The sequence below is a fragment of the Dendrobates tinctorius genome, unplaced genomic scaffold (assembly GCF_039654945.1).
Source record: "Dendrobates tinctorius isolate UK_male_01 unplaced genomic scaffold, ASM3965494v1 ptg000233l, whole genome shotgun sequence".
Classification (NCBI taxonomy): Eukaryota; Metazoa; Chordata; class Amphibia; order Anura; family Dendrobatidae; genus Dendrobates; species Dendrobates tinctorius.
Window position 1 is genome coordinate 902,504 of NW_027361900.1, and position 12,645 is coordinate 915,148.

The following is a 12,645-nucleotide window of genomic DNA, read 5'->3' on the forward strand; positions in this document are numbered from 1 at the left end:
GATGCTCTAGGAGTGCTGAACGCCTATGGAGAAAAACCCTCATACCAGAAGACTTCATCCACTTCAAATTTATGTTAAGAACCTATAACGCTGCCCTTCACCTCGCCAAGCAGACCTACTTCACCACCCTGATCTCCTCACTAGCCAACAACCCCAAGAAACTTTTTGACACTTTTCACTCCCTCCTCAGGCCAAAAGCACAAGCCCCTATCACAGACATTTGTGCTGATGACCTGGCCTCCCACTTTACAGAAAAAATAGATAATATCCGTCAGGAAATCTGCTCCCAACCACCAAGTGCTGTGACTCCCATCCCTTCCTGCATCTCCCCTGGCTCACTTTCCACATTTGATCCCATCACAGAAGAAGAAGTCTCCAGACTCCTCCCTTCTTCTCGTCCGACTACATGCACTACTGACCCCATGCCCTCACATCTCCTCCAGTCTCTCTCTCCAGTCGTCACAACCCACCTAACTACAATCTTTAATCTCTCCCTCTGCTCGGGCATTTTCCCATCCTCCTTCAAACACGCCATTGTTACTCCATTACTAAAGAAACCTGCTCTCGACCCATCCTGCACAAACAACTACAGACCAGTCTCCAATCTCCCCTTCATCTCTAAACTTTTGGAGCGCCTAGTTTACTCCCGCCTTACCCGTTACCTCTCCACTCACTCCCTTCTAGACCCTTCACAGTCCGGCTTCCACCCCCTACATTCGACTGAAACTGCACTTATCAAAGTGACCAATGACCTTCTGACAGCAAAACGTAACGGTGACCACTCTCTGCTCATTCTTCTCGATCTATCTGCAGCTTTCGACACTGTTGACCACCATCTCCTACTCTCTAGGCTCCAGTCACTAGGCATTAAGGACACTGCACTCTCCTGGTTCTCTTATCTCTCTGACCGCTCCTTCAGTGTTTTGTTCTCTGGCTCCACGTCATCTCCTCTTCCTCTTGCTGTCGGGGTACCTCAGGGCTCAGTCCTTGGCCTCCTTCTTTTCTCTCTCTACACGGCCCCAATTGGACAGATCATCAGCAGATTTGGCTTTCAGTACCATCTTTATGCTGATGACACACAACTATGTACGTCTTCCCCCGACCTTTCCCCCTCTGTACTACAGAACGCCAGTGACTGTCCGCAGTCTCCAACGTCATGTCCACTCTCTATCTGAAACTCAACCTCTCTAAAACTGAACTTCTTCTGCTCTCGCCGTCTACTAACCTCCCTTAAATCTGACATTTCCCTCTCCGTGGGTGGTACCACAATAACAACCCTGCAGTAGGCATGCTGTCTGGGTGTTATGTTTGACACCAATATCTACTTCACATCCCATGTACAATCTCTTGCCCGCTCTTGCTGCTTACACCTAAAGAACATCTCTAGAATTCGCCCTTTTCTCACCATGGAAACAACAAAAACCCTCACTGTAGCATTGATCCACTCCCGCCTGGATTACTGCAATGCTCTATTAATTGTCCTCCCCGTCACTCGACTATCCCCTCTCCAGTCCATACTTAATGCAGCAGCCAGTGTCATCCATCTGGCTAATCGGTACTCGGACGTGTCCGCTCTTCGTCAGTCATTACACTGGCTGCCCATTCATTATAGGATCCGATTCAAAGTACTTGTTCTCACCCACAAAGCTCTCCATGGTGCGGCACCCCCCTACATCTCCTCCCTCATTTCTTTCTATCGGCCTAGCCGATCGCTGCGCTCTGCAAACGACTTTCGACTAACCTCTGCACTAATCCGTACCTCCCACTCCCGACTCCAAGACATCATAGAATCATAGAATCGCAGAGTTGGAAGGGACCTCCTGAGCCATCTGGTCCAACCCCCTGCTCAAAGCAGGATTCGCTAAATCATCCCAGTCAGATGGCTGTCCAGCCTCTGTTTGAAGACATCCATTGAAGGAGAACTCACCACTTCTCGTGGCAGCTTGTTCCACTCATTGATCACTCTAACTGTCAAAAAGTTTTTTCTAATATCTAAGGCTGGTTTCACACTTGCGTTTTTTTTCACGGTATTTTAGCGCTAAATAGCGCATGCGTTTTTTTTTCCTATACTTTGCATGGGATGCGCTTATGTGCGCATACACATGCGTTTGTACGCGTTTTTCCGCGCATGCGTTTTTTTGCGGTATGCGCTCGGGCGCACAAAATGCATCCTGTTGCAGTTTTTGGGCGTCCGACCTGCCTCAAAAAAACGCATGCGCGCGCAATGCTTTTTTTTACAGCAAGACACCCATTATAAGTCTATGGGTGCGCATATGTGCGCATTGGCATGCTTATGTATGCGTTTTTTTGCACATGCGGTTTTTTTTGTTAACCATGGAATTTAGGGGTTTGGGTTAGAGTTAGGGTTAGTTAAGGGGGTTTAGGGTCAGGGTTAGGGTTAGGGTCAGGGTCAGGGTTAGGGTTAGGGTCAGGGTTAGGGTTAGTTAGGGTTTGGGTTAGGGTTAAGTATGGTTTGGTTAAGGGTTAGGGTTAGGGTCAGGGTTAGGGTCAGGGTTAGGGTCAGGGTTAGGGTTAGTTAGGGTTTGGGTTAGGGTTAAGTATGGTTTGGTTAGGGTTAGGGTCAGGGTTAGGGTCAGGGTTAGGGTCAGGGTTAGGGTTAGGGTTAGTAAAGTCATGGTTTGGGTTAGTGTGAGGGGCCACCTAATGTTTGGAAAAAACGCAAACGCGGTAAAAACGCACTAAAAACGCATACAAACGCATAAAAACGCGTTTTTTTCATGCATGCTCATAAAAATGCTTGAAAAAAACGCAGCAGTTGTATGCTTTTGTATGCGTTTTTTCAATGCGTTTTTTTGCGGGAAAAACGCGCTGCAAAAAAAAGCAAGTGTGAAATTGGCCTAATCTGTGTCTCCTCCCATTCAGTTTCATCCCATTGCTTCTAGTCTTACCTTGTGCAAATGAGAATAAAGTTGATCCTTCTACAATGTGACAGCCCTTAAGATATTTGTAGACAGCTATTAAGTCTCCTCTCAGTCTTCTCTTTTGCAAACTAAACATTCCCAAATCCTGCAACCTTTCCTCATAAGACAGGGTTTGCAGACCGGTCACCATTCTGGTCGCTCTTTTCTGAACTTGCTCCAGTGTGTTGATGTCTTTTTTAAAATGTGGTGCCCAAAACTGGACACAATATTCCAGATGAGGTCTGACCAAAGAGGAGTAGAGGGAAATAATGACTTCACGTGATCTAGACTGTATGCTTCTGTTAATACGTCCTAGAATTGCATTTGCCTTTTTTGCTGCTGCATCACACTGTTGACTCATATTCAGTCTGTGATCTATTAGTATACCCAAGTCTTTTTCACATGTGCTGTTGCTTAGCCCTATTCCTCCCATTCTGTATATGCTTTTTTCATTTTTATTGCCCAGATGTAGTACTTTGCATTTTTCCCTGTTAAAAACCATTCTGTTAGTTGCTGCCCACTTCTCCAGTTTATTTATATCTTTTTGAATCCGCTCTCTCTCTTCTCTAGTATTAGCTATCCCTCCTAGCTTTGTGTCATCAGCAAATTTAATCAGTTTACCCTCAATTCCTTCATCTAAATCATTGATAAAGATGTTGAACAATACAGGGCCCAGGACAGAGCCCTGTGGTACCCCACTTGAGACATTCTTCCAGCTGGATGTGCAGCCATTTACGACCACTCTTTGGGTCCGATCACTAAGCCAGTTATGAATCCACCTAACAGTTGCCTTGTCCATTCCATACTTAGTCATTTTTTCAATAAGGATTGTATGAGATACTTTGTCAAATGCTTTGCTGAAGTCAAGATATACTATATCTACAGCATTTCCTTGATCCACCCAATCAGTGATTCCGTCATAGAAGGAAATTAAGTTAGTCTGACATGACTTATTAGTTACAAACTCATGCTGACTCTGTTTAATCACTTCATTCTTATCCAGGTACTGACATACATGTTTAATAATTTGCTCAAAGATCTTTCCTGGTATAGAAGTCAGACTCACCGGCCTATAGTTGCCTGGGTCCACCTTCTTCCCCTTTTTGAAGATAGGAACAACATTTCCTCTTCTCCAGTCTTCTGGGACTTCTCCCGTTCTCCAAGAATTTTCAAAGATTATGGAGAGGGGTTCAAAAATTTCTTCTGCTATCTCCTTCAGTACTCTGGGGTGTAATTCATCTGGACCTGGAGACTTGAATTCATTTAGGTTAGCTAAGTGTTTCCTCACTATATTTCTGTTTATAGATATCCTGGATTCTTCTATTCCCTTAATAGGACAGTGAAGAACAGTTGATGTTACATTTCCTTTCTGAGAGAAAACAGATGCAAAATAGGAATTTAAAAGCTCGGCCTTCTCAACATCCTGTCTTACCATTTCATCATTTTCATCCTGTAAAAATCCTATAGCATCTTTGACTTTTCTTTTACTTTTGACATATCCCCAAAATCCTTTATTATTGCTTTTGACATCTCTTGCAAGCCTCAATTCATTGTCAGCTTTAGATAATCTGATTTGTGCCCTGCAGGTTCTGCAGACAGCATTATATTCTTCTTTAGATATGCCTCCCTCTTTCCATTTTATAAACATTTTTTCTTCCTTTTTAGCATGTGCTTAAGTTCTGTGTTCATCCATCCTGGCTTCCTTAAATGCTTCCTATTCTTCCCTCTTTTCGGAATTGTTAACAATTGTGCTTTGAGAATTTCATTTTTCAAGATTTCCCATTCTTCCTGGACATTTTTGTCTTTAATGATATCCAGCCATTGGATCCCTCCAATTCTCTTTCTGAATCCCTTAAAATCTGCTTTTCTGAAATCTAACCTTGACGTCTGAGTCTTCACAGGTCTTCCTCCTCTAGTTATCCAAAATTCTAAAATAGCATGGTCGCTACCTCCTAGGGTCCCAGCCACTTTTACCTCCTCAACCATTTCCTCCCTGTTTATAAGGATTAAATCCAAGGTAGCAGTTCCCCTTGTTTTCTCCCTTACCTTTTGGAAGATAAAGTTGTCAGCAAGAGAGGATAAGAATTTCCTTGACCTGTTAGTTGTGCCTGAGAGAGATTCCCAACATATGTCTGGATAGTTGAAATCTCCCATGACAACTATGTCATATTTTTTGGAGAACTTGGCCATTTGATGCATAAAGAGTTCATCCATATCTTCAGCTTGCACAGGCGGCCTGTAGTAAATGCCTACAATGGTGTCCTTTCCATTGTTCTGTCCTTGTATTCTTACCCAAACAGTTTCCACAGAACTCCCAGTCTCTGAAGCTTCAATCTCTGTGCAGATATACGCGTTTCTAACATATAATGTGACACCCCCTCCTCGTTTATCTATTCTGTTTCTTGCAAATAAGTTGTATCCTTCTAGTCTTGTATTCCAATCATGTGTATTGTCCCACCAAGTCTCAGTGATTCCAATGACATCATATTTCTTTTCCTGTGTTAGTAGTTCCAATTCTCCTTGTTTGTTGCCCATGCTTTGTGCATTAGTATAGAAACATTTTAGTTTGTGATTGGTTTCTCTTTCTCCAATATTTTTATTAATTAAATTCTTTTGTCTTTGTTCTTCCTTTCCACTTCTAATAGCAGAGTTCTCAATAGCATTTGTCAGGTGTATGGCTTTTTCTGGTCTTTTGTTGTTCTAGTTTAAAGCTCTCCTTACAAGTGTAGCAAGGCGACTTCCAAATACATGTTTTCCAGACTTCGTAAGGTGCACCCCATCTCTAGCAAGTAGTCCATCGTAAAGGTAATTCAATCCGTGATCCATAAATCCAAATCGTTGCTGACGGCACCATCGACGTAGCCAGTTGTTCACCTGCAGAATCTTATTCCACTTCCTTGTTCCATGGCCATCCACTGGGAGGATGGAAGAGAAGACCACCTGCGCTCCCAGTTCTTTCACTTTCTTGCCTAAGTCTTCAAAGTCTCTGCAGATGGTTTCCAGGTCGTTTCTTGCGGTGTCATTTGTCCCCACGTGTAGTAGCAGGAATGGGTAGTCATCTGTAGGTCTGAAGAATCCTGATATCCTGTCAGACACATCTTTAATTTTTGCACCTGGAAGACAGCACATTTCTCTTGAAGTTATATCCGGTCTGCAGATAGCGGCCTCTGTTCCTCTCAACAGGGAATCCCCCATGACCACCAGTCTCTGTTTCTTCTTCACAACGTTCTTCTTTCTCCATCCAGGAGGACTCTGAAGGCGTACAAGGTTGCTGTTTGTGGGCAAAGTCTTATCCTGATGTATATCTTCATCGTTTTCCTGCGTGAGAGCCTGGTACTGGTTCCTGAGAAGTATGGGTGCTGACTGCCTCCTGATCCTCTTGCTTCTCTGGGTCACATGTTTCCATTCCTCTGTTTCTTCAGGTGCACTTCGAATTTCTTGAACTTCGAACTTCTCCCGTGCTGCTCCTATACTCTGGAATGCTCTACCCCAAGAAATTAGGACTAACCACAGTTTGCATAGTTTTTGGCGCTCCTTCAAAACACCTTTGTTCAGAGCGGCTTATCACGTTCGCTAATCAAAGTCATTCTATGTGTGAGTGTGCTTGTGTAGCCCATTCACTATCTCCATCCATCCTTCACTCCCTCAAGATGGCTGGACCTTCATTGTAAATATACAATTGTAAATTCACACCTGTACTTTGTATCTCCCCCACCTCATTGTAGATTGTAAGCTCTCACGAGCAGGGTCATCTTATTTCGTCTTATTTTGCTTTAATTATTTTATTGTTAACGTTGTTACTTATGACTTGTGTTTTGAAACTGTTAAACTGTAAAGCGCTGCAGAATATGTTGGCGCTATATAAATAAAGATTATTATTATTATTGAAGATTACAGTGCGGGGAAGCCGGGAAACCTTCATATAGACGGCCAGTGGGGATGGAGTCAGTGACCGACTCTGGCCAAATCTGTCTCTAGAGCCGCAGTAGAAGATGAAGATGTCGTCCTCATCATGAAGGAGTTATTTCTCATGTCGCGTGTAATGAATCTCTCCTGCAGTATTGCTAATGCCGATTCCAGTGTCGGTAATGAGACGAGAATTAGCGTTACGGAAGATGAGTCTATGAGGAACGTGTTCAGCTGCCGACTCCGAGGAGGAAACTGCTTGTTGTCAGTGGCCTAAATATATAGGTTTTATTAGTAGATGTCAGGGGAGAAAACTAAACCCTGTAAGATAATAAATCTCCTCATATGTTTCCCTTATTATCTCCAGTAATTGTATTATTACACAGGATTCTTATGATGTTACATCGGATCATCTTCTCATTCAGGTCTCTACAATATCGGATCCTCTCAGTGAAGATCTTCTACAAAAGAGAATTTTCCTGATTTACCCATCAAGGATGGATATGGACAGAGACAAGATGGCGGAGAGGATATTACACCTCACCCTAGAGATCCTCTTCCGTCTCACTGGAGAGGTGAGAGATTCTGATGACGTCACATTACATCATTCTTATCTATGGGAATAACAGATGGACAGAACTGGAGAGGTGAGGACTCTGGAAATGTCTGGAGTGAGATTTATTAATGTGTCTCTCCATAACTAGGATTACACAGTGGTGAAGAAGACCTCTAGTGATCGCTGTCAGGACCCTGTGTCTGAGGGATGGGGAAGACCCCTGAGCCCAATCACGGGGCCTCCACCTCACCCCCTGATCCATGAGGACATCAATGACCAGAATATCCTAGAACTCATCTACAAGATGATTGAGCTGCTGACTGGAGAGGTGACACTGCTGGGAATGCTGGGACATTATACAGTAACACTATGAAGGGATCAGGAGGATGACGGTATCATTGTATGTGTCAGGTTCCTATAAGGTGTCAGGATGTCGCTGTCTATTTCTCCATGGAGGAGTGGGAGTATTTAGAAGGACACAGAGATCTGTACAAGAACGTCATAATGGAGGTTCCCCAGCCCCTCACATCTCCAGGTAATAGACAGGACTAAATACACACGGCCTATAATTATCTGTATGTAGAGAATGAATTCAGTCCCTGTATGTGTTTCCTCCAGATCTATCCAGTAAGAGGACAACACCAGAGAGATGTCCCCATCCTCTTCTTCCACAGGACTGTAACCAAGAAGATCCCAGTGCTCCTCAGGATCATCAGGTAGATGGAGAGAAGGTGTCAGGAGATCTCCCCTATGATGTGTAGACGGCTGTGAAGGTCTTGTGCTCAGTCTTGTTTTATCCCCCAGTATTATATGTTTTATACTTGTGTAATGAGAACGGTGGAGATGGCAGGATTAGAGCTGATCATAGATGGGACTTCTCCATCTGTCTGTGACTTTTACAATATTTGTTTCAGGGTGAAGATCTGACCCATATTAACACTACAGAGACATATGTGAGGGGTGATGAGCGGTGTAAAGAGGAGATTCCCACATATGACCACCCAGGTGAGTAGTAACCACTGAATGCAGAGACGTCACAGATTCCTCTCAGTCACCGGCTGTGGCTGCTTTATCGGTGGTGTAGTCCGGCCGTTTTACCATGATCACCATTTTGCCTCTAGACCACAACATTCTCCTCCACCCAAAACTGTTCACATGACTTTGGGCAGTGAAAGCCCTTTTCTATAGAACTTACAACCAATTACATTGTTTTTGATCCTAAGGAATTTAGATTACTGCACAATCTCTCCTGAAATGGGGAGCAATATTATTTTCTTTGTGCAGTGGATGATTTCGCAAACTCCCCTCTCCTGCTCTCTGACCACAATCTTCTCTATAAAGAACTGCCAGGCTGCTCAGGTCACCCCCACTGTCCAGACTTATAGAAACATACAGGCCATTAACACCCAGAAACTTATGAAGAACTTGCAGTCTTCATTGGCCCCTATCTCCTCCCTCTCATGTCCTGATTCTGCATTGAAGCATTACAATGAAACACTTCAAACTGCCCTGAATGAATTTGCACCTCCTATAAATAGAACACCACAACACAGATGGCGACAACCCTGGCACACCCTGCAAACACGTTTCCTGCAGCGGCTCCAGGTGCGCCGAACGTCTGGGGAGAAAATCCAATCTACACGAAGATTTCATCCATTATAAGTTTATGCTTAGAACATACAACACTGCCCTTCACCTCTCCAAACAAACCTATTTCAACACCCTCATCACCTCACTGTCCAATAACCCGAAACGTCTCTTTGACACTTATCATTCTCTACTCAACCCAAGAGTCCAGGCCCCAACCACGGAGCTTTGAGCTGACGATCTGGCCAATTACTTCAAAGAAAAAATTGACCAGATTCGACAGGAAATTATCTCCCAATCACCTCATACCATGCACTGTCCTCCCTCCCCCACTGCACCTAGCTCACTCTCTGATTTTGAACCAGTAACAGAAGAAGAAGTAAGCAGGCTCCTTGAATCTTCTCGCCCAACCTTTTGCATCAGTGACCCATTTCCGTCACATCTCCTCCAGTCCTTTTCCCCTGCTGTCACCCCTCACCTAACTAAAATATTTAACCTCTCTCTCTTCTGGTATCTTTCCCTCCTCATTTAAGCATGCCATCATACATCCACTACTTAAAAAACCATCCCTCGACCAAAACTGTGCCGCTAACTATAGACCTGTCTCTAATCTTCCCTTCATCTCTAAACTCCTGGAACGCCTGGTCCACTCCCATCTTATCCGCTATCTCTTTGATAACTCTCTTCTCGACCCTCTCCAATCCGGTTTACGCTCCTTACACTCTACTGAAACTGCCCTCACTAAAGTCTCTAATGATCTACTAACAGCTAAACCAAATGGTCATTACTCCATGCTAATTCTCTTGGATCTCTCTGCAGCATTCGACACTGTGGATCATCAGCTCCTCCTCACTATGCTCCATTCCATTGGCCTCAAGGACACCGTTCTCTCCTGGTTCTCCTCCTATCTCTCTGACCGCTCCTTTACTGTATCTTTTGCTGGTTCCTCCTCCTCTCACCTTCCCCTTACTGTTGGGGTTCCTCAAGGATCGGTTCTAGGCCGCCTCCTCTTCTCCTTGTACACTGCCCCTATTGGTCAAACAATCAGTAGATTTGGTTTCCAGTACCATCTCTATGCTGATGACACCCAATTATACGCTTCTTCTCCTGACATCGTGCCAGCCTTTCTAGAAAACACCGACGATTGTCTAAACGCTGCGTCCAATATCATGTCCTCACTATATCTGAAACTGAAACTGTCAAAGACTGAACTCCTTGTGTTTCCTCCCTCTACTAATGTACCTATACCCGACATTGCCATTTCTGTGTGTGGCTCCGCTATTACTCCCCAGCAACATGCCCGCTGTCTTGGGGTCATACTTGATTCCGAGCTTTCCTTTGCCCTCCACATTCGATCACTGGCTCGCTCTTGTCATCTGCACCTCAAAAACATTTCTAGAATTCGACCTTTTCTTACTTTTGCAAAAACTCTTACTGTTTCTCTTATTCATTCTCGTCTGGACTATTGTAACTCTCTTCTAATCGGTCTCCCTCTTACCAAACTCTCCCCTCTCCAATCTGTCTTGAATGCTGCAGCCAGGATCATATTCCTCCCCAATCGTTACACCGATGCCTCTACCTTGTGCCAGTCATTACACTGGCTACCCATCCACTCCAGAATCCAGTACAAACTTATTACCCTCACCCACAAAGCCCTCCATGGCTCAGCACCACCCTACATCTCCTCCCTTGTTTCAGTTTGCCACCCTACCCGCGCCCTCCATTCTGCTGTTGACCTGAGGTTAGCATCCTCAATAATCAGAACCTCCCACTCCCGTCTCCAAGACTTTACATGTGCTGCGCCAATTCTTTGGAATGCACTTCCCAGGTCAATACGATTAGTCCCCAATCCCCACAATTTTAAGCGTGCCCTAAAAACGCATTTATTCAGACTGGCCTATCGCCTCAACACATTAACCTAATCTATCCCTGTGTGGCACAGCCAAAAGTTTTACCATAACCAGGTTCCCCGCATCATGTTCCCACATGCTTTATGCATCCATTAGCCCTCTGTGTCTGTACTGTTACACACTTAACATTATGGCTGGTCCATACAATCAGGGCAACTGTTTCCACCCACCTTTCGTGTCTCCCTCTTTCCTCATAGACTGTAAGCTTGCGAGCAGGGCCCTCATTCCTCTTGGCATTTGTTATAATCTATGTGATTATTGTTATGCTGTAATGTCTATTGTCTGTACAAGTCCCCTCTGAAATGTAAAGTGCTGTGGAATATGTTGGCGCTATAAAAATAAAATTTATTATTATTATTATTTTCTCTGATCTTCTGGTCAGGATTCATAGTAGCTCCAATGGTCCACCATAAATTAATTCAACTCTGGTTTACTGTTGTTTAATCTGTATTTGTAGTTTTCAGTAATGAGATTCTCGTGCTCTGGGGCGGGGCTGTGGGCGGGGCTTTATGTGGTGCTCTGATTACATATTCCTCTGTATCGGCTTATGACAGGTCGCTGATCCCTCACTGACCTGCCCCCATTATTACATAATGCATATAATAACATTGATATTATTGTTGATAATGCCTATAATATTGTGGCTATTGTGAGGCTTGGAAAAAAATTACATCCAGCAAAATGTCACCGGCGATGGCGGCGTCATTTGACTTTTTGAATGTAAAATATGCTGGAATAATTAGCGGTTGCCATGTCGTGTTTGGAGAGCCCCTGATGTGCCTAAACAGTGGAAACCCCCAACAAGTGACCCCATTTTGAAACTAGACCCTTTAGGGAACTTATCCAGATGTGTATTGAGCACGTTGAACCCACAGGTGCTTTATAGAAGTTTATAGCGTAGAGCCATGGAAATAAAAAAAATAAAATTTTTACTAAATCTTTTTACCTCGATATATATTTTGGTTTGTCCTGAGTATGCTGACACCCCCATATGTGGGGGTAAACCACTGTTTGGGCGCATGGCAGGGCTTGGAAGGGAAGGAGCGCCATATTGGATTGCAGATTTTGCTGGAATTGTTTGTGGGTGACATGTCACATTGTCAGAGCCCCTGAGGTGCCAGAACAGCATAAGCCCCCAAAAGTGACTGCATTTTACCAAATACTTCCCTGAATGAATTCTTCTAGTGGTGCAGTGAGCATACTGACCCCACAGCTGTTCCATAGAAAATTATACCATTGGGCAGTGAAGAGAAAACAATTATATTTTTACCACTAAAATATTGTTTTAACCCCAGATTTTACATTGGAAAATAGGTAGATAGGTAAATGGTCATCATAGGTAAATCTATGGGTGTACATAGATGAATTTGCAAGGGGTGTCCATTTCCAATTCCCAGAGGGGTGTCATTTCCAAAATGGGGTCACTTCAGGGAGGATTCTGCTGTTGTGGCACTTTGGAGAGCCGCTAAGTACCAAAACAACAGAATTCCCCCTGAAGTGACCCCATTTTGGAAATGACACCCCTCTGGGAATTCATCTATGGATATAGTGACCATTTTCACTACATGGATGATTTCCAGAAACACGTAGTGGAAGTTTTAGAGCAAAAATGTCATTGTAGTGCCCAATATATTGTGCCCAGCTTGTGTCTCTGGAGACCTCCCCCCACCTACCCCCGGAAATTGTTAAGTCAGCTCTACTCAAATGTGTCTGTCACTAAATAATCCAAATGCTTGAATGTCAAAACAGTTCAAAAACGTGGTTC

The 12,645-nt window shown here is 44.0% G+C and overlaps 2 protein-coding genes across 2 annotated transcripts in view; one reads left to right on the top strand and one right to left on the bottom strand.

Annotated features, from left to right (window-relative positions):
* The window catches only part of LOC141060255 (uncharacterized), a 288,426-nt gene that overhangs the window by 149,987 nt on the left and 125,794 nt on the right, over positions 1–12,645 (bottom strand). The gene's annotated exons all lie outside the window — the stretch shown is intronic.
* LOC141060241 (uncharacterized) overlaps positions 1–12,645 on the top strand; it is a 42,872-nt gene that overhangs the window by 25,189 nt on the left and 5,038 nt on the right. The window contains exons 2-3 of the mRNA XM_073556472.1: positions 8,002–8,099; positions 8,298–8,388. Coding sequence (XP_073412573.1) covers positions 8,002–8,099; positions 8,298–8,388 — 189 coding nt within the window. The remainder of the gene's footprint in view (positions 1–8,001; positions 8,100–8,297; positions 8,389–12,645) is intronic.